Below are 27161 nucleotides of genomic sequence, written 5' to 3' on the forward strand. Positions count from 1 at the left end.
TTTGGGCTAATGGCTAAAATCTATCACTGACTGTTCATTAAAGAATCCGGAGTCCTATTTCAAGAGGTCATTTGTTGTGGCGGTCGTTTCGTGATGAAGTCAGGCAGCTGGCGAGCAGTGGATAGCGACAAATAGAAGCAACCACACATTATGTACAGATCGTCATCACGGTAGTTTGTCAGCTAAAAGGAGCCTTTCCTTTGTCTATCGAATCGTATCTTTTGAAAGCTAGTGGTTAATTTAAACATTGGTGTCTTCCGTCCAACAATGAAAGGTTTGAAAGAGTTTTGTTGTTGAAGTAAGAATCACCGGGAATACTGTCATATAGTGTTAGGGAGACGGACGCTGCATCAGGGATACAGCAGGAATATCGAGTGAATGATGTTACATACAATGTCACTGCTAAATGCGTGTATTCGTTTCTGGCCCACCCAGATCAGTAGTGAGTTGTAAATAGTTGTAAGGCGATATATCCAATAGTGATGATAGCATGCAGAGGTCAACAGATCAATGTGTGCTCATTCTTCATTCCCTGCTCCCTGGGGAGTATACCTCTTGGATGGCTCAACCAGTTGTAACGGCACTGGCAAGCTGCCATTCTCCCGGATTTACACTTATGTACGCACATAGGACAAGTCAAATGCTATGCCAAATTGGTAGTCCTTGTTTCGTCACAAGGTAACTGATGTGCGGGGTTCACGCACTGTCAGGGTGTGACGTAAGCTAGTATGTGAATAATGTTGACATTTGGATGTATGTAATAACACACTTGTTGGCAGCCTGAATGACAGTAGTACTAGGGTCGGTCTGAGAAGTAATTATCATAAACATTTTCTCTGAAATGGCTAGTATATACCACAGGCGGAATGCCATGTGATGCCCCCAACTCCGTCAGGTTGAACATCGTCTCGGGTTCCTGCCTGTGCCCCTGCGGATTTATAGAGATGAAGACGAACATCTAGGATTGTTTCTCAAGCTATTTCCGTTCGTTTCATATCATATTTTCAACTGACTTTGACATGTGGTATACAGAATTATCATCTCAGGGAAATGAACTGCTGAGCTTGGGACATTACGGCCCGACCTATCGCGCGGGGCTTGCTAAAGAGCACGAGCTAAAAAAGGTATATCTGCACATGCCAATAACATTGCAATCCCATTCAACTAAATGATAAGGTGGCAATTTGACTGAACCACCTTTAGTGACTCTAGGGAGATCAGGCCTGGAAAACATCACGTATTCAGAGCTACAGATAACTTCTTGGGTCATTGAGTTATGTACTCGCTTGTGTCAAGCTCAATTGGGTATCCTAATTTTCCTTTGAGTAACCAAATAAATTGTACCCACCTCACTCAAACTCAGTTGGGTATTTTGCGATTTTCCATTAATTGTAATATTATAGTAAAGTTTATATGTTGGTTTACGTGTTCGTTATTTATGTTGGATCTGTAATATGAGAAACGATAAGAAAGATTGCAAGTTGCCAAGGTCAGGTGCTGAAATAGAACCTCTTAATATACCTCGGTTATTTTATCTATTTTGTTTGTACGCATGTAAGATCAGATTTATTGAGTATTTAAAAAAAATCAAGCGTACTTGTACGCAATAGACTAAACAGGAATTGAGATTTCACATAAATATTTGCGTAATGTACGCAGATACGCAGCTTATCTGTACCTCTGCGTATTACCCAGTATAAGCAGAGGAGAATACGAAGGAGCCCTCACGTCGCTACTCTGAGGTTGAACGTGCATTTCGAGCGTATAAAGACACGATTTACTCTGGTAAGGATTATTCGGCAGATATCAGGTAGTCACTGAAATGGTGTTCATCATTGATTCAAACTATGGACGTCACATGATACATGGCCCAAAGATAATAGTGTTACACATCATTGGTGTGATGTGTGGACGTCATATGAGACATGGTCCTGATATCACGGGTTTTCCAAAGTGTTGCTATTCAATGGTGTAATGTGTGGACGTCATATGAGACATGGTCCTGATATCACGGGTTTGCCAAAGTGTTGCTATTCATTGCTGTGATGTGTGGACGTCATATGATACATAGCCCAGATATCACGGGTTTGCCAAAGTGTTGCTATTCATTGCTGTGATGGGTGTAACGGGTTTGTTGCTATTCAATGGTGTAATGTGTCTGATGAAATAAGGCCCAGATATTACCTGGTCACAGAATGTGTTACTGTTCATTGATGTATGGACTCCACAATATGTGTGGACCCATGGTCCTGATATCACGGGTTTGCCTTGCAATACAGCATAGTAGGTATTAACTATTCAATAGTGTAATGTGTCGACTCAACGTAGATAATGTGCGACTGCACGTTGTGATCATACCATCTCACTTATCCAGATATTACCTGGTTACACAATATGGAGTGTCGACTCAACGTAGATAATGTGCGACTGCGTGATCATACCATCTCACTTATCCTTACAGTCGTAATGGAAGAGAGAGGCAGGGCATTAATTTAGAGATGGTCACGTTTGGCATTATAAGTGGTCAGCTGTACTACTCTCTCAGACAAAGAGGAGACAGTAGCTTAGTGCATTAGTCATTTGTGTCAGATTGTCTCTAGATGTTATTATCTCGGTATTAATGTTGTTGAGGTTATCCAGTAAATATTGAAGATATTTGTGATTGGAGAGTGAATCACGTAGTTATTTTATTGCAAAAAGGAACAGAATGTGTCCCCGACACGAAGCACGTCATCAAGAATAACATGATATCTGTGAATCGTTCAGAAAGTCCACGATTGTACAATGAATATATGAATATACATTTTGAATACAGGACGTCTTATGATGAACAGACATTCCACAGCTGCGTGTAACAGTGTATTTGTTTGGAGCAAGCGGTTGACCACTGTCCCTCTCCGTCCGAGGTCTGGCGTAGCTTGACTAAAGCTTGGCTAAACAAGCTATCTCCAGCCGGACGCTGCCACGGACTCCGAACGGATGTGAGTTAGTCCATACATTATAAGATTGATGCAGTCAATATCTGTCACTTCAGACCACTCCACGCTGAGATTCACAAACATTTACATAGGCTCACTTTAGTCTCATAGGGTAAGGAACCATACGATGAGAAAGCCGCAATGTTTACAGTTTTCGTGTACATAGTATAGTCGTATAATCTGATTTACAGTTCGTGTCTCTTCTTCTGTGGTGCTATATAGAGTTTAGAATCTATATTGATAACGCATTTTGTTGAAGGGCTTTCTCGAGAGCATCGCAACAGAATAATACTGCAAACGTTGTAAGACTCTGAAGATGAAGATGGTCCTCTTAGCATCATGTGCGGTGCTGTACCTCCAGATCTCAGTCATCTTGCAATCAACAAACTACCTTTTTCAGAGCGTTGTGAAATAATGTTTGAGTGAGGAGATCAATGGCGCTATTCTTCTTCTAGATTCTATTTTGTGGTAACCAAGGCTCCAGAATAGAGTGCATGTTACAAGAATGGTCGCATGAAGAGAAAAGTACCCAGGCATAAGTGCATTTCCAATAGTCCGAATAATTCATTAAACGGCCTGGATACTGTAATGTCTACTTGAAACGATTGTTTGAGATTTGGCGTTTATCACACGCCGATAAGCCTTTGAAATTTTCTGAAGTGCGTTTCTAAGAAGATTTCTTTGTTATACATCGAATATTTATAATGTGAATGTTTTCTGTATCAATAGAATGAAACAACGATTCGTCTTTGAAAGCGTAGGGCAAAGACTGACTAATTTGTCTGTACTAGCCATCTACATATGCCCCTGGATATGGCTGTCTAGCGTGGTGGCATAGGTCCTTGCACTTCTCAGATGGCAGGTGAAACCTAAAGGTCTTACCTGATTAGGAGACGCCGTGTTGGTTTGGGGCTCTGTCTGCAGTCGCTATATGTTGTCAAAGCCAAGCATAGATTATAATGTATTATCTAGGCGGTGGATGCACGTCCTTGCCCGATACACCTGCAGCATGGCGTTGTCTGGTAAAACATAACCATCATCTCAGCGGAGTAGGGGGAGTTGCATCAATGGGTTCCTGACGGGTGCCACTGTCCAGAGTTGATTATGTTACTACATACATTATAGGTAGCTGCACTCCATACAATACAAAACACGAGGCCAGTCAGACACCACACATGTACCTTGTGTGTATAGTATTCAAAATACTTTCATTTTGTGTGAGTTCATTGGCGTATGGACCTTGAAACCAAAATGAAAGAGTGAATGGCAAACCTGTGGACTCGTGTCAATTAGGTGTCTAACTGATGACACGCATACAATTCACAGAATATGAAAACTGGGTGTCCAATAGCTACTGAAGTAAATCCATAGATTGCTGGAGCATGTTACTGACTCGATAGGTCGGGTGTAGTGTGTCCGGTATACAAGGTATGAGAAATACAGCATGGAGCATGTTACTGACTCGATAGGTCGGGTGTAGTGTGTCCGGTATACAAGGTATGAGAAATACAGCATGGAGCATGTAACTGACTCGATAGGTCGGGTGTAGTGTGTCCGGTATACAAGGTATGAGAAATACAGCATGGAGCATGTAACTGACTCGATAGGTCGGGTGTAGTGTGTCCGGTATACAAGGTATGAGAAATACAGCATGGAGCATGTAACTGACTCGATAGTTCGGGTGTAGTGTGTCCGGTATACAAGGTATGAGAAATACAGCAAACTGCCTTTACGGATACCTGTACAAAACGACCTGTATATTCTCTTGTCGCGACCACTTGCTGTGTATTTTAGTCGAAATTCGTGTTCTACGATATACTACTGATACTACGAACTTTGGGTTCGTTATACTACTGATACTACCAACTTTGGGTTCGTTATATACTACTGGTGCTACGAACTTTGGATTCGTTATACTACTGATACTACGAACTTTGGGTTCGTTATACTACTGATACTACCAACTTTGGGTTCGTTATATACTACTGGTGCTACGAACTTTGGGTTCGTTATACTACTGATACTACGAACTTTGGGTTCGTTATACTACTGATACTACGAACTTTGGGTTCGTTACACTACTGATACTACGAACTTTGGGTTCGTTATACTACTGATACTACGAACTCTGAGTTCGTTATAACCACAGTTTGCTGTGCATATTCAGTTTCTTCTTTTCGTTTCTACCTTCAAACATACCACTCATGACCTAAATCCTATACCGGCATCCCAATATTTCCCAGATACAGTTCTTCGTACAATGCATTCTACAAACCCGACAGTCACACGGGGTCAGCTGGTTGGACATAACATGGACACATTCGTCATGCTGTTATTTCCATTATTTCCTAGCCTAAGTATATTAGAATATTTACTGTTCTAATGACTCTATCCGAACGTCTGGCCAGAGAGAGGAACGTAGGTGGTAGGATCCCAAACCTCGACATACCACAAATATACGTGGTACTTGTTGTTCCTGTGACTGGCGCTCGATAAATCAGATTGGTATATACTGTGTCTTACCAAGGTACCTTCGTTAATCTACGAAGTGCTACATCAGAGGGTTCGCACCATATGCTGCGGACTACGACAAGCAGCTACGTTACACTCTGGAACCAACCCCTCCTCCCCCCAATAATCCTTCTCAGTTGGTAACATAATATAATTGCGTCTTGACATTTACATTTCTTTTGCTAATTTCAGATCTCCAACTTCGAGTTCCCTCGATATGTCTCATTTGTCTAACGTGAAAGTTGTTTAATTTCAACTTGCCTGTTATTGAGAGTGAAATCTGATGAATGTTAAAAATTTTGAAAGTTCATTTCAAATTTATATCATATTCCGTAATAAGCGTATCTCAATAACGTGCTCTTTATTCATTTACTGTTTAATTCCCACATCATGAGAGTGAGAGCGGATGGTTTGCCCTGTGTGAGAAGCGTGCATTTTACCAGTGTTTTTAAACAGCAGACAAACACAGCTAATTTGGGTTTTACGCTGACACTTTCAATGACAGACACGCGTTGCCTGTTTTCTCTTTACCAAATATGTTATGCAAATGTTTGCCCACTTTTCGTAATTGAAAAACTGCAGACACATTTTGTCCGTCATTTACCCGACGTTTTTCCACGCAATGGCTCTTATTCCCCAGTAAATGGGTATGTTCTGTTTTAGATTCGCAACGGGATCTCAAACATTGATATGAAATTGCTTCACTCTGGATTTATGATTTAATATTGGGAGTTGTGGCTGTGTAACTGTACCTGCAGTAACGCTAAACCCCTTGATCAGTATCGTGTGTCGGGACTGCTTCAGGTCCCGTTCTCCCCCGTGTATTGCCAGGATGGGGAACCTCGTGCTGGGTACAGTGCCCGTGTTGCATGTTGGGCTTAGGGTCAGTCCTGTGCATCAAGTGGACAACCTACTTCTTCACTCATATTCTCCACTCATCGTCAGAAAGGTTGAGCTTTACTGAGGCGAATTAATGACGACTTTGCAAAGACTAGCAGCACGAACTAGCACAATACATATATATATTATAATGATAGCCATTTCAGAAATAGTGCAAATCGACAGTAAAGGTGAAATCTCCACTATGATTACACGTTTGTGACATTTCCATATACCGATTAACCTATTAGTAAGACATTATGTATCTTCATGTGGTGTAATAATATGTGTTAATGATCATGACTGGACCTTCAGTGAAAATTATGCTTTGACTTTAAGGTATCGATTCCTTATGGCACGACGCTGTTTAAGAATTTCTTTTCACAAATGCTTGGGGTTTGGTGAATTTTCTTATTCTTTCCTGACGCGATTTGGCAAACAGACATGGGAGTATGGTTGATGAAATGAGATGCCATGGGTTTCATTAGACTCCACTTGACCAATACTGAGGGCAGATGAGATGTATAATTGTTTCAGTGAGCGCAGATTCAATGATACAATTCGAGTTGTATTGTACTGGGGCAGATTCACTGAGACAACTCCGAGTTGTATTGTACAAGGGCAGATTGACTGGGACAACTCCGAGTTGTACTGTACTGCGGCAGATTCACTGGGACAATTCCGAGTTGTATTGTACTGGGGCAGACTCACTGGGACAACTCCGAGATGTACTGTACAAGGGGAGATTCACTGGGACAACTCCAAGTTGTATTGTACTGGGGCAGATTCACCGAGACAACTCCGAGTTGTATTCTACTCGAGCAGATGCAGTGCCAACCAAAGTGACAATAATATGTACTATCTGGCTCAAAGCAATGTTGTGTCAGGTAAAACATGTTCGATAGTATTGACATGGACATAGTTTGGAGTGAGATATAGCATAACACGCAGCCCGCCGACATGGCGCATCCAACGTATGAGGTCAGACAGGGCGTGACGTCATATCCTCTCCTTGCGTACAGGTATATGTTTACAGTATGTTGCAATATGTTTTGTTAATTTTTTTCAGCATCGCTGTTTTGTAATTTTACATGTTTCGACGCATGTCAAGGAGGCCAGCTTATTGATAGTGTTCCCGTTGATTTTGCACGTGAAGTTATTTGGGGATCTAAATATTTTTCTTTCTCCGAGTTCGCACAGTGCCTTTCAATGCTAGCTAGAGCACGAAGGCTGTTGTCACGAAGATCTGCCTCGAAATAAATGAAAGTTGTAGCTTGGGAGATGAGAGGTCCACACAGCTTGCTGTTTTTGTCTTGTAAAAGTCATGCAACAGGTGATAAGAGCATGGTTTAATTCCGTGTGGAGTAACAATTCCATCGTTATGTAGTGTTGAGGAGCTACGTCGGGACGAGCAGCACGGTGGGACTGTAGTGTATTGATACTCGTTCCCCAGACGTGATGAAGGAGACAGCGGGAGACATATGTGTCGACTGATACATCACACACTACACACCACTATTCATTCCTTTTTTTGACGTAACATTTTAACTCACTCACTCCTTTCTTAACCAGCTCGACAGAACCAATGCTGATTTTTCCAGGTCACTTTTACGCCTTGCGAGGAGAAGCCCATTTCTGGTGTCCCCCGCCGTGATATTGCTGGAATATTGCTAAAAGCGGCGTAAAACCATAATGAGTCACTCACCCACTCACTCACTCCTTGTGCGGAGTCATTTCCGACATTTGTTTTTCTCTGTTCCACGTATTTTCCACATGGAATATTACTAAGTGGGGTGTTAAGCATCAATTAACTTAATGTCCATGGTTTCTTTAACACGGTTTCGTCACGAGTGGTTGGTTTTGTGATTTCTTATTTGAATAACATAACTGATGAGTGTTGTCCGATGTGTTTTCTAAACCTGACAGATAATGAGTTATCTCTTCTGTATACTTGTGGTCAGTATGCACCGAATTCCAGAGACGGTCTGTTAGCTCCTGGTTCCATCAGTTCCACACGAGTTTCCTAGTCGCGACATCGTATTTACTCTTGCTTGGTACCACATACCACATCTATTTGCATAAAAAAGTGCCTTTAATGTCAACGACTGGCAAACACAAGAAATGAAGTGGGTTGTATTTAATCGAACCAACTGAAGATGTACATACCAGACCTGTTTTCCGACATTTCCAATGATCTCTCCCACGATCGATTTTGTTGTGAAGAATTGTTTCAGCCTTTTTGGCGGAGTATGCAGGATATGTCAATATTGGACCTCATTCACCCTTCCTACGTCAAGACACCCACGTTTACATATTCTGAATTAATATATAAGACGCAAGTGCAAAATGGCGAATCCTAATTTAGCGACGTTGTAGGTAAGAGGAACATTAAAGTTTGATAAAGGGTGAAAGCCCCAGGTCACGTGTACGCAGTGCGATACCAATGCCGTCCGAGTGCCTGTACTGCTTCACGTGGAAATCAAGGGTCTTCTTTTAGGGATCACAGTCCACTGCGTTCAGAGATACTGTGGAATCTTTCCTACTTGAACTACTCGTTAAGGTTCCAACAAAAGTCACCCGTCAGTTCTGCTGACGGTAAATTGTATTGATAACGCTCTTCGAAGCGGTTAGTCGCCGAAAAATCTATTACCCGCCAACAAGTTGAATTGCCTTTTACAAGTCCATTACTCCATCCAGCCCATGACTCGGCAACACGTTCAATACAGTAAGTCATTTAATTTCCAGCAAGTGGAAGTTGTGCCAACATCTTTGATAACTCGCCAGCACGTCAGTTACTCGTCACCCAGCCCTTTACTGGCCAACAAGTGGCGCCATCAACTCTGATAAACACAAGCACGTCCAGTACTCGCAATTCAGTCCATTACTCGCCAACAAGTTCAATAGCGTTCGAAAAGTCCGTTACTCGTCGAAACGTACATTGCACGCCACTGAGCCCCCTCACCATTACGGTCAATAACTCTCAACAAGGCCATTACTCGCGACCAAGTCCGTTACCCCCAAAAGTGTATTACTTTTCATGCAGTCAGTTACTCGCCGACAGATAACTCACAATAAACTCCATTATTCGCCAACTTTTTGTCAGCTTCGCCTATATGTGATATGGGAATTAAGAAAATGTGAAGATCATGGTCAAAGGTTTGGCATCTTGGGATTGGCATGGGTAAAACATTAGTAAGGTTCAATTAAACAAGAAACAAAACTTTGCTGTTTTACAAACGCTAAATCGACTGTACAGATGGCTGTCTGGTGTGGTGTTTTCTGTAAAAAAGCTAAATATTTACTATTCTTAAGTAAACACCTCTTCAACAAACATCACCATAAACGATACCAGTACAGTCGGGGCGAGAAAGATGTTCTCGTTAATGGGCCTAGCTTAATTGGCAGCTTGCAACAGCTCAACTTGTATTTTCCATCTCCGTTTAATGATGTTTGTGAGGCAGTTACGATGTGAATCTGCACTATTTCAGAGTGCCGCCTCAAGAGTTCCTTTGCTGCAAATCAATACATGGTGTATCTACATTCTCGATATGATGCCGACCTCATGCCTTGTTCTGTGCAAGGGGTTTGCCATTCACGAATCGTGTTTAACTTGTAATGCAGTGGAAATAAGTAATTATGATGTGCTGGTGATTATAGAAATCTAATCAATCGATTTAGGGACTGATCAGAACATTCTCTCCTCTTTCCTTTTGAAGTGAGTCAGCCAATGTTCTGTGGGGTTCGTTTTGAAAGGCAGTTCCCCGTGGTGTGAAGCACGTCCGAGGCCTATCATCTCTGATCAAAGTAGGGTTATGCATTACCTACAATAAATGAGCTTAGAGGTCTGCTTTCAACGATGGAGAAATGGGTCGTTCATTTTAAAAAGGATTGCTTGTTGCTTAACGTCTGCACCTGACTTCTATGAGATGGTTGTTATAGAGATGGGAAGGTTTCATGTCCGTTATCGGTAATCTTGCCAGTTTTAAGTTTAGGCGTCTGAAAAAGTTTATTGGGAAACTTAAAAATGAGTCAACATCAGCATTGATATTCAGTGTTTTCAGTTATCATAACCTTCCTTCAAAGGAAAGGAGCTACAACATTTCAGCATCGTGGACTCAACAGACTAACAGTCTCAAAACGTTGCGACAACGTGGACAACCAAATATGTCCCACTGAAGTTGCTGTAATATGGGCGACGGAATATTGCCCCGATTGTTTGTATAGTCCAACCATATGACGGCAGTCATAAAATACTTCTTCCTAGACAAAACTATCCAGTAACTGCTTCAATGACAAGCCGATCACGTTTCTTGTCTCTTGAGGAAAAATCATTGGTTGCTGAAGGCAAATTCTAACCCGGATGGTAGACTGACTGAGTTTGGCTTTACGCCGCTTTGAGCAATATTCCAGCAACATCACCGCGGGGGACACCAGAAATTGGCTTCGCACATTGTACCCATGTGGGGATTCGAACCCGGGTCTTCGGCGTGACGAGCCAACGTTTTAACCACTAGGCTACCCCACCGCCCCTCCGGATGGTAGAAGTGTGCTTGGCGGTCTCTGTGTAGTCGCTGGGTTCGCGACGATATCCCCGTGGAACGGTATGTTGACATGTTGACACCAACCCTGTCAGAGAGGAACGGTAATTATGTACACACGTCCAGTGTGCCACATTGTAATGGAGAGTTACACATACAGCAGCGTACGACAGGTCGCAGCGTAAGAGTGGGCTATTAGTTTGGCGTTCATCGGGTCATCACGCCATGACTTACATCAGATCGCAACAACATGAAGATCATCATAGCGTCACAACATGACAAATATCAGAACGTCACCACGTCATTTTACTGTTGACGCACTTGGTTCCAATAACTCAACTGCGACTCTCGACCAACATGGTCCCGGACTGATCCGCCGAGAAGTGTTTATTATCGCATGTTTCAGAAGACCGAGACGAGCGATAATTATTAATAAGAATTTGAAAGCACATTTTTGTCTTCAATGTTAACTTTTGGCTGAGGGCAAATATCGAATAGCCTTTTAACTTAAGTTGGTGGCGCTGAATGGCGGAGCCTGGCAGTTACAACAACAAACAAACGAGAAGTCGATCGGCTGTTTCTTCAACGGCAGTCGACTGGGCGACACGGGAGGAAATATTTTGGCTTTACAGTGTTGAGACAGTAAGCTCGAGGCATTCTGTCTTCCATCTCGCAATGCTGAGATGATGTATGGTTATTTAATGAGAACACTCAACTCTTGTGGGAATCTCCTCCTTGAGGTACTGAAATCAATCTATTATTATACAGTGTAAACACAGGGGTAGACTGACGTAACACGTAATGGCGGTCTTGCAGAGGATGGAAGGAGCATGGCCACTATCAACTTCTTGGCTTCAGTGTCTGATTTGTGACACCAGAACCAGTATTGGGATGATCACGTATTGGTGTGTTCAGATTGCCATTAACCAAGTGATATTATGGCTCTCGAATGTGACTTTGTATGGCTTCGGCAACCGGTCAGGCAAATTGCGCCTTGCTGTCGGTGGTATGATGCCCAAATTCCCCCTTCCGGTGTGTTGGCCGTTCACTTCCGTCTTGTGCCTGAAGTCGATATTTTTTCCTTAAGTCAGCGTCTATAGTGACTGCTCACCGTGGTAATTAGTACGAGCCCCCTAATTCCGAGCGTTTAAGATTAACCTACATCCCTGGGGAAATCCTCTCATGTGGAGAAATTCTTTCCAAAGAAAATGTTCAGTATTTTAAATAAGACCATCTCGATCCAATGTTCACGCCTGAAGGCCTCCTCGTTAAGTCGTCGTGGTGTATATGTCATGCTGTCAAGCTGCACTGTCGTCTGTGATGGCACCGGGGGAGTCAATCGATCCCAACCAAACGTGCAGCTGTGCATTTGGAATGGCGTGATTTATATGTTAAGTTCACCGATACGTGACTGTAGCATTCACTGATATATGACTGTAGTATGTAGTATTCACTGATATATGACTAGTATTATGTAGCATTCACTGATATATGGCTAGTATTATGTAGTTTTCACTGATATGTGACTAGTATTATGTAGTATTCACTGATATATGACTAGCATTATGTAGTATTCACTGATATATGACTAGTATTATGTAGTTTTCACCGATATATGACTAGTATTATGTAGTATTCACTGATACATGACTAGTGCTGTGTACTGTTCACCGATACATGACTGTAGTATTATGTAGTATTCACTGATATATGACTAGTGTTGTGTAGTGTTCACCGATACATGACTGTAGTATTATGTAGTATTCACTGATATATGACTGTAGTATGTAGTATCTACTGATATATGACTGTAGTATGTAGTATTCACTGATATATGACTAGTATTATGTAGTATTCACTGATATATGACTAGTGTTGTGTAGTGTTCACCGATACATGACTGTAGTATGTAGTATTCACTGATATATGACTAGTATTATGTAGTATTCACTGATATATGACTAGTGTTGTGTAGTGTGCACCGATACATGACTGTAGTATTATGTAGTATTCACTGATATATGACTGTAGTATTATGTAGTATTCACTGATATTCTAATTGAAGAGGTCCATGGGTACTTGGTAGTTAGTAATTCTCTGACTCGTGTGTATATGAACCTATTGCCACTCCACACCGTCCCCACTTCGTTCACCTGACAATATATTAATAATTCTCATGCGAGGTTTTCACTGAATCAGGTGCTGAGTGACCGAACGTCAGCAGTTCCGCGGAACAGCCCAAGTCAGCAACTCAATCCTTAAACACAATCTCGTTCTTCTCGGCTCCTCTCATCCACTCATTCACTCTACTGAAGCAGTACGACATCTCTCTCATCCTTCCTACATCATCTCAAGTCATTCGCCCTAATTCCATCCATCCCTACTCAATCGCCCTTCGTCCACCTATCTCGTCCACTCACTCACTCCATTACAGATGATGTAATGTCGCTAAGATCGTTGTTAAATGTCGATCACGCACAAACTATTTTTTACATCAGATCTGGTTTTGTTAACGTGATGGTCTTGTCTCTCTTCCAGCCTATGACAAACCCTTCGTCCAGACGCCGACGTGGCAGGCGAAACCCCCTGCGTTTGCCCCCACCCCCGACAACTACACCTACGAGGCGGGGAAGCTGGCGCTACTGAAGTGTGAAGTACACAACCTCGGCAAGAAGAAGGTAAGTGCACTGTAACAGCGTGGAATGGCCGGTATCTTGCATGTCTACAAGATGTGCAGCACCTGCAGTACAGATATAGGGAGCATGTGTCTGCTAAGCTGCATTATAATCTGGCACAACATTAACATGTTATGCATTCAGACAGATTATTGACGGATTAACGTTGAATGGTTTCACTGTTGTAGATTATGGGTCAGCCCGGTAGTAGGGCACCTCACTTTAGAGAATCGCAGGAGTAGGGGTGAAGCGAAGGGCATTGCAAACACAGGGCTTCTAAAGTACCTCTCCGGAGAAGGATATCACTAATATAGAAATATATCGAGTACGGCATCCGTGGTATACAGCTTCTCTGGGGTGTATTTCAGCTAACTCTATCATATACTTCGAGGGCAGGGTATCTGTTGAGCAAGGTATCCCGAGAGAAGGGTGTTTCTTGAATGTGGTGTCTTTAAAATAGGTCCTCTCCCAGTAGTAGGTCCTCTCTTTGTGGTGTCTCATCTCTGTAGTAGGACATCTCTGGAATAGGTCATCTCTCTGTAGTAGGCCATCTCTGGATTTGTTCATCTCTGAGTAGGGCATCTCTCTGTCGAAGTCCATCCCTGGATTTGGTCATCACTCCGGAGTAGGGTATCTCTGGATTTGGTCATCTCTGAGTAGGGCATCTCTCTGTCGTAGTCCATCCCTGGAGTTGGTCATCACTGTGGAGTAGGCTATTTCTGGAATAGGTCATTTCTCTGTAGTAGGCCATCTCTGGATTTGGTCATCTCTGAATAGGGCATCTCTCTGGAGTAGGTCATCACGGGAGTAGATCATCTCTGACCCTGTTCACTGCCCCATACAACATTCCCTGCCGGGAGTCCGGGTAACCGGACGCCAGTTTGAAAGGCGACTTGGTGGCTCTGTGGTCAGGCAGTGTGACCAGCTTGATGGAGGGTCATCGATCCCCGACGGAGTGAATCGTGTATCGTGATATCAATCTGATCACTCTCTCCTAATATTAAACCACAAAAGTGCGTATCGGAGACAAGCGGGCAGCATTTTACAGAAGTGAAAGAAACAATACATAAGATAGATGTTGAATTAATAATTTTATGCTTTATTGTCGGAAATACTCGTTGATAGGTGTCATTTAGGGCGTTGACGTCATTATTTTCTAAAATGACTGACTGACTGACTGAGTTTGGTTTTACGCCGCTTTTAGCAATATTCCAGCAACATCACGGCGGGGGACACCAGAAATGGGCTTCACACATTGTACCCATGTGGGGATTCGAACCCGGGTCTTCGGCATGACGAGCCAACGCTTTAACCATTAGGGTACCCCACCGCCCCTTTCTAAAATGAACATAACGTTGTGTATTCACTTGAAAGAGTCAGAATTACCCCTGAAACGTCGAATAGGAATAACATGAAGTTGTTATCCATAAAACGTGTCATGTATTCGTATCACTTTAAGTTGTGTATTGTGGAGTTTGGTTTGTATATAAATCCTTGTCTGCATGTCTAAACTATCAGTCTTTGTCTAGCACTATATTCAAACCTGTCTGCTGACTGTAGCTGGCGCACTATGGTATGATATTCACTATCTTCAATAATGTTGGAACAAGAACGAATTCTTTGAAGTAAAATCATAGGTACTGAAACACCATTTTGACGGAATCAAAGGAAAAGCCAGCAAGCCACAATGCACCTACTGCCCTGGACCGCTCAAGAAGGAGCTGGAATACAAGCATTAGAACGCCCAATGGACTGCTAGCCACCAAGTGTTTAGAACGACGAAGTAAAATACTAACAATGCTAGTAATTCCTATAATGGATAAAACTGCTCGTTAAGTGAGGAAAGATATACCCCACTGGCATAGCTCGACTCAATTAAGGCTGTAGTACCATCTTAATTTGTGTTACTAGGTTACTGAAAGAAGCCCCCTCCAGCAATATACCCCCAGATACCCATAGGCGCTTGGATACTGTTCGCTTTCAGATCCGATTAATCGTCGCTCAGTCACAGCTGTTTTCCTGCAGTTTTTCGTTGGTTTGATTAGCTGAATCTTTCTCTTAGGCTAAATATTGATCCATTGAATTCAAACTTTATTCAGCTTTACATCTGTTTTGAATAGAACGTGTTGAATCAACCAACTAATGATTTAGGTCAGGGTTTTAACGCTGAGCCCATTTTATCTCGTTACGCTCAGTTTTTCGGGTGTGGAAAGATATTGAACAGTTGTTGAAAACCTGGTAGCATATTTCATGGAAGTGTCGGAAGGGAATGCATCATTTACTGTTATGATCTGTACAGAGGGAACTTTTAATGAGTTGGTATTGGTGAGTGTGTTTTCTGTATCATTCAAACACATGTAACTGAGAGATCGGAACTCGACAAAGCCACGCGAGTGACGCGAACATACCCCTGTCCCGTCTGACATGCATACCCTGAGCTAATGAGAATGATATGATCTCCAGTCTGTCAGCACATACCCGTGCCCGTGGGTTTCAAACGCTGACCTGTATCGGGCTTCACTCATCTGTAAGGCTGACAACTCGTCAAGTCCGTGTGAGAATTAGCCTGCAACCAACGCTTGCCTTGAGATGAGACTAACGGGATCGGCCCGCTGACTCGCTGGTACAAGTCGCCGTGTCCCAATTGCGAGGTTCGATGCCCGGGCAGCATTTTAAATTTTGTGTGTTTCTCATTGCCCGATCGACCCTTAAATAATAATAATAATATAATTTTATTGCCACCCCAACCCCCCACACACACACCAAACAACAACAACAAAATCAACCCCCAAAAACCCCAACAAAACACACAAACAAAACAAAAAACAACAACAAAAGTAAGCTAAAATCTAAAGCAAAAACACCCCAAAAAAACCACAATAAAAGCAATCCAACACCACCGACTCGAACCTTAAACGTACCGCCTCGTCATATGTATGTCTAACTTGTAATCAGTCGCTGCCACAATTCCAAGGAACGTGAGAAATTGTAATAATAATTATAATAAATGACAATCAAGAACTTTATTCAGATAATTTTGTCTTTATTAGGTTTTTTCCCCGACCGACCGACCCATGTTCAGAATTTGGTGGCTACGTGAAACACAAAAAACCAAAAATGATGCCCTTATGTCTGCTTCTGGATTACATGGTCCAGGCTCGAATATTTACAAACCACCATCCAAGAGCTGCAGTATTGCCGACTGTGCAATAAACATACATGAGGTTAAACCCAACTCACTCACGACCCGATCGGTCGTCTCAAAGGCATCGGTCGCCGGGAACCAAGTCCAATTCCCTCACGACTCGTTGTTATTCCCCGCAACGCGTTTTGCGGGGGTATTAAAATGGACTCCGTCCGTGCGTCCGTGCACTTTTGTCTTTTCCGGAGCAGAACTCTAAAACCGTTCAATGTTTCTTCACCAGACTTGGCACATGGATAGATCTGGTGGTGTACTTGTGCCTTTTGGTAGTTTTGGAATCCTGAATAAAAACTTTTTGGCATTTCCAAGGCAACAAGTTTGACTTAGTCTGAAATTAGTGGTAGTGCTGTTTTCCGGAGCAGACCTCTAAAACCGTTCAATGTTTTTTCACCAAACTTGGCACATACATACATCTGGTGGTGTACTGGTGCCGTTTCGTAGTTTTGGTATTCTGAATTAAATATCGTTGGCGTTTCCATGGCAACAAGTTTGACTTAGACTGAAATTGGTGGTAGTGCTGTTTTCCGGAGCAGAACTTTAAAACCGTTCACTATTTCTTCACCAAACTTGGCGCGTAGATTGGTCTAGTGGTGTACTGGTGCCGTTTTGTAGTTTTGGTATTCTGAATTAAATATCGTTGACGTTTCCATGGCAACAAGTTTGACTTAGACTGAAATTGGTGGTTGTGCTCTTTTCGGAGCAGAACATTTTAAACCTTTCAATACCCCCCTTCCACTTTTCTATATACACACCAAAACATTTGACATAATCATAACTCGTGAAGAGAATTTTGACATTGCGGGGGGTATTGATGACTTTGTCTTCTTGTTGCTATGTCACTGATGCTGTTTGTAGACATCATAAATTAGTCACTGTTTTCAGTGATCACTGCCTAAGGTCAAGATCATCGTTAAGGTTGCTCATAGAGTAAGTGCTTTCTTGAGCAATCTACCTTGTACGTTCAGTGGTTGTATATTTCACCCATTCTAAAGGAAAGGGTTATTTATATTATTGATATAAAATGAAGTGCACGTTTTCCTACGCTAGTTTTATTACTACATATAAATGAATGGTTGGGCTGGTAGGGTCTTCACAAACAATAGCCATGAGTTCCTGGAACATATGCTTCTCCATTTGTGTTCATGTGGTGTGTCGCCGTGTGCCGATGGCGTGGAGGCTGTACTGTTGAACATTGCTGACCAGTAGGAAGGCTTCACTCACTTTTATTTCTGTATTCAAAAATAAGCTTCACCAACTGGACCTGTGTATGGTATTGACGCTGACCGCGGGACGAGCACACACTATAAGTGCCCACTTCCACCTCTGCACATACAGTGATCGTTCCGCGATGTATAAACACACTGTTGACATCTCTCACGGCGATAGGCTTAGGTCACTCTGTCCTCCGCAATCACAGACGCCAGTTTTTCTATCTGTTCTGAATGAAAAGTTAAACATGCGTCTGAGACATCGTCCAAGATGTAATTGGATTTATCTCTGACATCTATAAACCTAGAGAAGAGGAAAGAACCAATATCATTGAGACGGGGCCTACCTCGTTAAAGTCTCTTTCGGTACAGAGGTTGCGATTAGCTCTGACAAAATGTCTGTAGTCAGACGTGGGACTTTAGTTCAAAGGTATGGGGACGTCTCGCAAAGGTTGATATCAACGTCTTAATTGTGTTTAAACTGACCATATTCAGGGTAACACCCAATGATGAGAGAGCAGACCAAATTGACCAACTCCGACCGACCAAATCTGGCGATAGGGGGTTCCTTTGGGATGGAGAGGCAGGGGATTTGTCTCGGTAGCCCCATAATTAAGAAATAAAGTTTCAGTCAGGACAAATGAAGACATTCTACGTAAGATGTTCGCCTGTGGCATCTACGCATCTGAGATCGTAATCTCATCTATCAAGGAGGATGCAAATCGATTGACATGTAATTTTATTTAGCGCCAACTTAAAGTGGAAAGCTGAAAAGATCAAAAAGCTTTTTAAGTGGGTCACATGACCACTGAAGACATCTAAAGTATGAACACCCTCCTATGATGTCTTCTGATTTGCAAATTCTCGTATATTAAAAATCAATCTCTCTTGACCCTACTTCGATTTGTTGTAAAACTTTTAGTATCTAATAAACGTTGGGTTCTCCAAGTCACTTGATAACGGCTGTAGTTGAGCGAAGGCTCACGTGTCATGGCCCAGGTTTGATCGCCCCCTGGAAGCTGTACTGGTGGAACTCAATAGTTTATTGTTGATCTGACGTCAGTGCTGGTCACTGTCACAGTAACTACAGACCGCGATATAGCCATTCAGTAGGTGCAATATTTATCAGACACTGACCATTCGTTAGAGCAATATCATGTTTATGGGTCCAGGACACTGATGTTGACCCAGGACAACCGCCGAAGTGAATATTAGTTGTTCGGATCTCTAAAATACTATTCTTTAATTTTAAACTACAAAACAACAACACAAGAATATTTGAAATACAACAGTAAAAAACTCGTTCACAAGAGATGATTACAATGATAGACTAAGGCCTTTACTACTTTTCATCGTTGCAAGCCATGTTAGGTCTGAGGACAATCAAGCGTTTAAACAATGTGACCCTTTTACAACCAATTAAAATACAGTGAGTGACTGAGTGAGTTGGGATTAACGCCGCTTTTAGCAATATTCCAGCAATATCACGGCGGGGGACACCAGAAATGGGCTTCACACATTGTACCCATGTGGGGAATCGAACCCGGTCCTTCGGCGTGACGAGCGAACGCTTTAACCTCTAAGCTACCCCACCGCCCCATTAAAATACAGATATAATTTGGGCCACTATAGTTTGTCTTACTGCGGTGTGAATCAACATTCACTCACAATGTGAACATCACATGTATTTTGATTAATATTTTTATTATGATGACTACGGTGTTTATCATTGAATAAAGACGCGTATCCATGAAGTAAGATGTAAGCTGCTAAGTGAATGTGCATATTCGTCATAGGTTAAGGTGGACAGGGTCACCCACAACTCCATTGGTTTAAACTATTAGTTTGAGTTCTATTTCTGTGAACGAACAGAATTTATTGGTGAGATATATTTATGCCCTCCTGGGATTGAAACAATAGACTAACAAGTTCATGTAGTGGGGAAGGATAGTTATTTGTTAAGCTTTACAGCAATACAATATAATCCTTTTCACTTAGAAGACTTTGCCACCGCATGACAATCTCCACAAACAGGAAACCTCAGTACTGAAATAGTTCGATCAATCCCAGCAACATAAGTCTATAGTACCAACAAAGCCTTGCACCTAGCCATCATCAGACCGACCTACGTCGACTGCCTCCTCACGCCCCCCGTATTGCACAACCACACTGGTTCCCTCATTGATTCCCTTCAGACCGAGTCACCTATATACGTGTGTATCTCCGTTAACGGACTAGTCAGTGTCGGGTCACTCCTTGTCTTTCATGTGACAGTTGTAGTCATAAAAGTTGCAACCTGACTGACACTGCTGGCGTGTATGTACGCCGTTAATCCTGCCTGCTCGGTACAGAAGGTGGGTGCTTATGTCGTGGTCTTCTTATCACCAGCAACCATCATGTACAGATAACATTGTTTGGGTACTAGTCTCGGCAGGCTGTTCGTTTTACACCTACTTTTAGATATTCTTTTCATGCGGAGAGGAGGACGAGGGATAATGATCGTGGCTCACGAATACAGTCAGCTGTAGATAAAACGAATTCGGATGTATGGAATTATTTGGTGTGGGGAAATCAATGACGATTCCCGACGCGAAAATAGACGTCAATGTTTGTGTCAATGGGCGAATTACCATCTGATTTGACGGTATTTACGGTGTTATATGTACTACAGTGAACGTGTTATCGCAGGAATAGACGTTACACCATATCGAATATATAACTCACTTTGCCTGCATCAGCAGCAGCCGATGGCATAAACATGTATACTGAGTAGGGCGCTAAATCAAGAGTGAGTGAGTGAGTGCGACTTTACGCCGCTTTTAGCAATATTCTAGCAATATCACGGCGAGGAACACTGGAAATGGGTTTCACACATTGTACCGATGTGGGGAATCGAACCAGGGTCTTCGGCGTGACGAGCGAACGCTTTAACCACTAGGCCACCCCACCGGCCCCGCTAAACGAGAAAATACCAATTAAACTTACAAAGAAACAAACGGGAGGTAATATATATTTTATTGCATATGGTACTAGGACGTTGTCCTTTTGCCTTTTGTGGCCGCTTTCTGTTCATTTGAGTTAAATCAAATTTTCAAATCTGTTTTTTTTTGGTCAAAACTGACATCATGGCGTAACATTTAAGAAATAACACTAAAGAAGCCAGTCAGCCAACTACTTCTGTTGTGGATCAGTAATCAGGAATTCGAAACACAAATAATTCAGAAACATCAAACATTTTGTCGCTGATCTTGGTTTGTTCTGCTTGTGTCTCCGTGGACATCGTCTTGACAGATGTTGATGCGAAGAAAGCACAGCTGTCGTCCACGTCCTATCCAGGCCTTGTCATTGACAGTGAGGTTCGGCGTGATAGACATTATGTTCCTCCCGCCGGAGTTGATGAAAATAGAAGTTACCATCAAAGACGATTTTTCACCTTATATGGGCATTGAAAACATCAGTTTCAAATGGAATCCCGAGCATATAGGAACCATCAGTGATTTGGCAAACCCCAGAACCGATTACCATTTTCACGTCTCATCGGACGCGTTATTGAACTGTGAATACCTAAACATTTTAAGGAGAGAATGCAATTAATCTTCCTCGGTGGTCGGCTAACAGACTGGTTTTCGTGTAGGGACGAGTGAGATCGATTAGGTTAATGACATCTTTAGCTCATTAGCGCGGAGCTGTGACAGGAGAGGTCTGATGTTAAGACATCCTTGTGTTTAGAGGCATGAACTGGGATTTCCTACTTTGTGAGTTATCCCCCTTTGATGAATGACCACCATTTCGTATTCTACCTTATTTGTTTTGATTAGTGAACCTCGCTTTGAAGGTGATGGCAACACCTTTCATGAGATTGCATATCAAAAGCAAAGCACAATCGATCGCCCTGATCCGGAAAGAAGTTCATCCTCTCTTAAGACTTTAGTTCATTTATGAATGAAGAATTCGAAAATGATACCTATATAGTTTCCCCGTAGAGAGTTTCCGGGCATTGTCAAAACAGTTTGTTCGTTAGCAAGAACACTTTAGCAAATTTATGTTCTGTAAAACCTACATTATTATGTCTGTCGATATCTGTGCACCATAAAATCTAATCTTGTTAGGTTTTATGGATTGAAGGCATACTTATCAGTTCTACATGAATATGAACAGGGGGAATTCTATGAACCGTTCTTCTCTCTGCTACCTGAAGAGTGTGATATTTAAAAGGGGATGATGACTAAAGAGTTACCGATCCGGTGATCTCCGTTGTTAATGAGCGCCATGATGGATGCAACACTGTGCTACCACCCACACAGACCTTGAGCACTGTTACCCGAGCTGAGGGATTTGTACGGAACATTGTGGAACTGGAGGTATTGGTGAAATGACAACATCAGTAGGATATCAGAACGACTACAGAAACGTCTCCAGTTCACACAAGTACAGAAATGCACTAGATACACATATATCTCAGTAACATAGTCGAGTAGCTCCATGTGTGTCTTCTATCGAGAGAGAGATCACTGCTTCCTGTGTGTCTTCCATCGAGAAAGATCATTGCTACAAAGAAAACGTTGTCCTGCTATTTATTCTTCATAATAATTTGACTACTTTTAATTTGATCCTTCTTGCAACATTTTAAGAAAATAATAAGAATGAGTTCCGGTGACAAGGGAATGGGCTGGATCATTCCGTAATCAAGGGACTAATGCAACAAAGTACCAGAACCCGAGGAAGTCCGGTCATTTTTTTCTGGTGACGTGTGAAGCATTGTGGTCATCCTCCCACACCTAGTGAAGCACGTCCTGTCCGTGTTAACTACAGCAGCCTTGCTCAGTGACAGGGGTTGGACAGGGAAATTAGGGTGTCATCCATGGCCTTCTTGGTCTATTAGTCTAAAAGTGGCGGGGATTGTACGGAGAGATTAAATTTATAACAGAGCGAAGCAGCTTCATGTGATAGGCTTAAGGTAAGATGAAATATCTCAGCGTAACAGAGACTGTTCCGTCTGCGGAAACGTCCTAATGGAAAACTGGTGTGCGTCATGTTGAACGCCAATTACGCTTGTTATCTCAAAATCTATACACGGAATTAAGGAACTCGCTTAATGAAGAATCTTGTGACAAGGGATCCTGTAATGAAGGATCCCGTAAGTGACAGATCTCATAGTGAAGGACCTCATAATAATGAAGGATCTTATAATGTTGAATCTTATAATGCAGGATCATATACTGTTGAATCTTATAATGCAGAATCTTATAATGAAGGATCTTATAATGTTGAATCTTATAATGCAGGATCTTATAATGTTGAATCTTATAATGCAGGATCTTATACTGTTGAATCTTATAATGCAGAATCTTATAATGAAGGATCTTATAATGTTGAATCTTATAATGCAGGATCTTATAATGTTGAATCTTATAATGCAGGATCTTATACTGTTGAATCTTATAATGCAGAATCTTATAATGAAGGATCTTATACTGTTGAATCTTATAATGCAGGATTTTATAGTGTTGAATCTTATAATGAAGGATCTTATAATGTTGAATCTTATAATGCATGATCTTATGATGCAGGATCTTATAATGTTGAATCATATAATGCAGGATCTTATAATGTTGAATCTTATAATGTTGAATCTTATAATGAAGGATCTTATAATGTTGAATCTTATACTGCAGGATCTTAAAATGCAGAATCTTATAATGTTGAATCTTATAATGTTGAATCGTATAATGCAGGATCTTATAATGTTGAATCTTATAATGCAGGATCTTATAATGTTGAATCTTATAATGCAGGATCTTATAATGAAGGATTTTATAATGAAGGATCTTACACTGTTGAATCTTATAATGAAGGATCTTATAATGTTGAATCTTATAATGCAGGATCTTATAATGTTGAATCTTATAATGCAGGATCTTATAATGTTGAATCTTATAATGCAAAATCTTATAATGCAGGATCTTATACTGTTGAATCTTATAATGCAGGATCTTATACTGTTGAATCTTATAATGCAGAATCTTATAATGCAGGATCTTATACTGTTGAATCTTATAATGCAGGATCTTATACTGTTGAATCTTATAATGCAGGATCTTATAATGTTGAATCTTATAATGCAGAATCTTATCATGATGATCTTATAATGCAGGAATCTTATCATGCAGGATCTTATAATGCAGAATCTTATAATGTTGAATCTTGAATCTTATAATGCAGGATCTTATACTGTTGAATCTTATACTGCAGGATCTTATAATGCAGAATCTTATAATGTAGAATCTTATACTGTTGAATCTTATAATGCAGAATCTTATAATGTTGAATCTTATAATGCAGGATCTTATAATCGTATAATGCAGAATCTTATAATGCAGAATATGTTGAATCTTATAATGCAGGATCTATATACTGTTGAGGATCTTATAATGCAGGATCTTATAATGTTGAATCTTATAATGCAGGATCTTATAATGTTGAATCTTATAATGTTGAATCTTATAATGAAGGATCTTATAATGAAGAATCTTATAATGCAGAATCTTATAATGCAGGATCTTATACTGTTGAATCTTATAATGCAGGATCATATACTGTTGAATCTTATAATGCAGGATCTTATACTGTTGAATCTTATAATGCAGGATCTTATAATGTTGAATCTTATACTGTTGAATCTTATAATGTTGAATCTTATAATGCAGGATCTTATACTGTTGAATCTTATAATGCAGGATCTTATACTGTTGAATCTTATAATCTTATAATGCAGGATCTTATAATGCAGGATCTTTATGTTGAATCTTATGTTGAATCTTATAATGCAGGATCTTATAATGCAGGAATCTTATAATGCAGGATCTTATAATGCAGAATCTTATAATGCAGGATCTTATACTGTTGAATCTTATAATGAGGATCTTATAATGCAGGATCTTATAATGTTGAATCTTATAATGCAGGATCTTATAATGTTAAGAATCTTATAATGCAGAATCTTATAATGAAGGATCTTATAATGCAGGATCTTATAATGTTGAATCTTATAATGCAGGATCTTATAATGTTGAATCTTATAATGCAGAATCTTATAATGAAGGATCTTATAATGTTGAATCTTATAATGAAGGATCTTATAATGAATCTTATAATAGAAGGATCTTATAATGTTGAATCTTATAATGCAGGATCTTATATAATGTTGGATCTTATAATGCAGGATCTTATAATGTTGAATCTTATAATGCAGGATCTTATAATATAATGGATCTTATAATGTTGAATCTTATAATGCAGGATCTTATAATGTTGAATCTTATAATGCAGGATCTTATAATGAAGGATCTTATACTGTTGAATCTTATAATGCAGGATCTTATACTGTAGAATCTTATAATGCAGAATCTTATACTGCAGGATCTTATAATGAAGGATCTTATAATGCAGAATCTTATAATGCAGGATCTTATAATGAAGGATTTTATAATGAAGGATCTTACACTGTTGAATCTTATAATGAAGGATCTTATAATGTTGAATCTTATAATGCAGGATCTTATAATGTTGAATCTTATAATGCAGAATCTTATAATGAAGGATCTTATAATGTTGAATCTTATAATGCAGGATCTTATAATGTTGAATCTTATAATGTAAAATCTTATAATGCAGGATCTTATACTGTTGAATCTTATAATGCAGGATCTTATACTGTTGAATCTTATAATGCAGAATCTTATAATGCAGGATCTTATACTGTTGAATCTTATAATGCAGGATCTTATACTGTTGAATCTTATAATGCAGAATCTTATGATGCAGGATCTTATACTGTTGAATCTTATAATGCAGGATCTTATACTGTTGAATCTTATAATGCAGGATCTTATACTGAAGGATCTTAAAATGAAGGATCTTACACTGTTGAATCTTATAATGAAGGATCTTATACTGTTGAATCTTAAAATGCATGATCTTATAATGAAAGATCCTAAACGGAAGGATCTTATAATGAGGGGTCCTATGATGAAGGATCTTATTATAAGGATCCTATAATAATGGAGCTGATTCCTTCGAGACTGGAGATGTGGTTTGATGTGATCTGAACAACATGAATTGCCACATGTTCCAGTGCTATGTCACAATGCAGTGTCGAGTTCCTAAAGTAGACGAGTAAATAAGTAAATTTACCGTAATTTGTCGTGACTGAAACATTCCAGTGTCAAAAACCCAAGCCTATTTCTGAGTAATAAATGATTTTGATGAACAGATCGCATTCAGGTGAATTTTGTTAAATCTCTCTTTGAATATTTTGCAGTTGTAATGTTGTTTTTAGCTAGAATTGCGTTAAGAGTGATGAGTCAGAAGCTTGAAATATAGGATTTTCGATTTTCGATTATAAATTAGGTGTACAATTCCTGATTGTAAGTCATTGAGGAATGTCAGATTCTATTTAGTATCGCTGGTATTTTTACGGCTGTGTAATTTGTTACAAGGTAATGCATGGGGACCAAACGAATTCATTTGACTTTCGATTCTGTTTAATTCTCTGCCTGGAATAGATCTTAACAGGGGGCGGCAATGACAAGTGCTTGTTGCAAGTATAGCACGAATGTCCGACCTATCTAAACTACCGTTTTATTGGATTATTCAGTGTGCGAAAGGTATTTATCTAACCTTCGAAAATATTTTTCCTTCGACAATATCGATAAAACAATGAAATACTGAAGAGAAATAGAGACAGATTTCTTACCCTCTTCCAAGACATGGACATATGGTGCAGCCTGGAGTGATGCAGTCTTTTAGGTCTTGTATTTAGTTCATAAAGGTTCCGTATCCTTATCATCCTGTATAAATATTACATTCTGTTATCGCCACTGGATGCCAACACTTGTACGTGGCGGGTGAAGGTTGGAAAGGTCTTGTAATGTGTGACCAGAGACACATATCCGGAGTAAACTGAGTCGTTTGTAACTGGTTCATATACAGCAGCTTTAGACATGATGGGTCCACGTCTCTCAGTTGTTTCTCCCTCGCTTGTTTTGTAAATGTTTCAGCAGGACTTGTCCAAAACTATAAGTAATACTTTCCGTCAGGACAAAACGCCAGTTTGGGAAATGGATGTCGAGCGATCTGTCGGGGCTGTCATTGTTTGCAGCGGTATAAGC

At 40.6% G+C, this 27161-nt stretch overlaps 1 protein-coding gene across 2 annotated transcripts in view; it reads left to right on the plus strand.

Moving 5' to 3' along the window:
- LOC124291836 (myosin light chain kinase, smooth muscle-like) overlaps positions 1–27161 on the plus strand; it is a 94209-nt gene that overhangs the window by 43620 nt on the left and 23428 nt on the right. For both annotated transcript variants that reach the window (XM_046728906.1, XM_046728907.1), the window contains exon 2: positions 13445–13584. In XM_046728906.1, coding sequence (XP_046584862.1) covers positions 13445–13584 — 140 coding nt within the window. The remainder of the gene's footprint in view (positions 1–13444; positions 13585–27161) is intronic.

Source organism: Haliotis rubra, unplaced genomic scaffold (genome assembly GCF_003918875.1).
Source record: "Haliotis rubra isolate DU_JTF1 unplaced genomic scaffold, ASM391887v1 Scf50, whole genome shotgun sequence".
NCBI lineage: Eukaryota > Metazoa > Mollusca > Gastropoda > Lepetellida > Haliotidae > Haliotis > Haliotis rubra.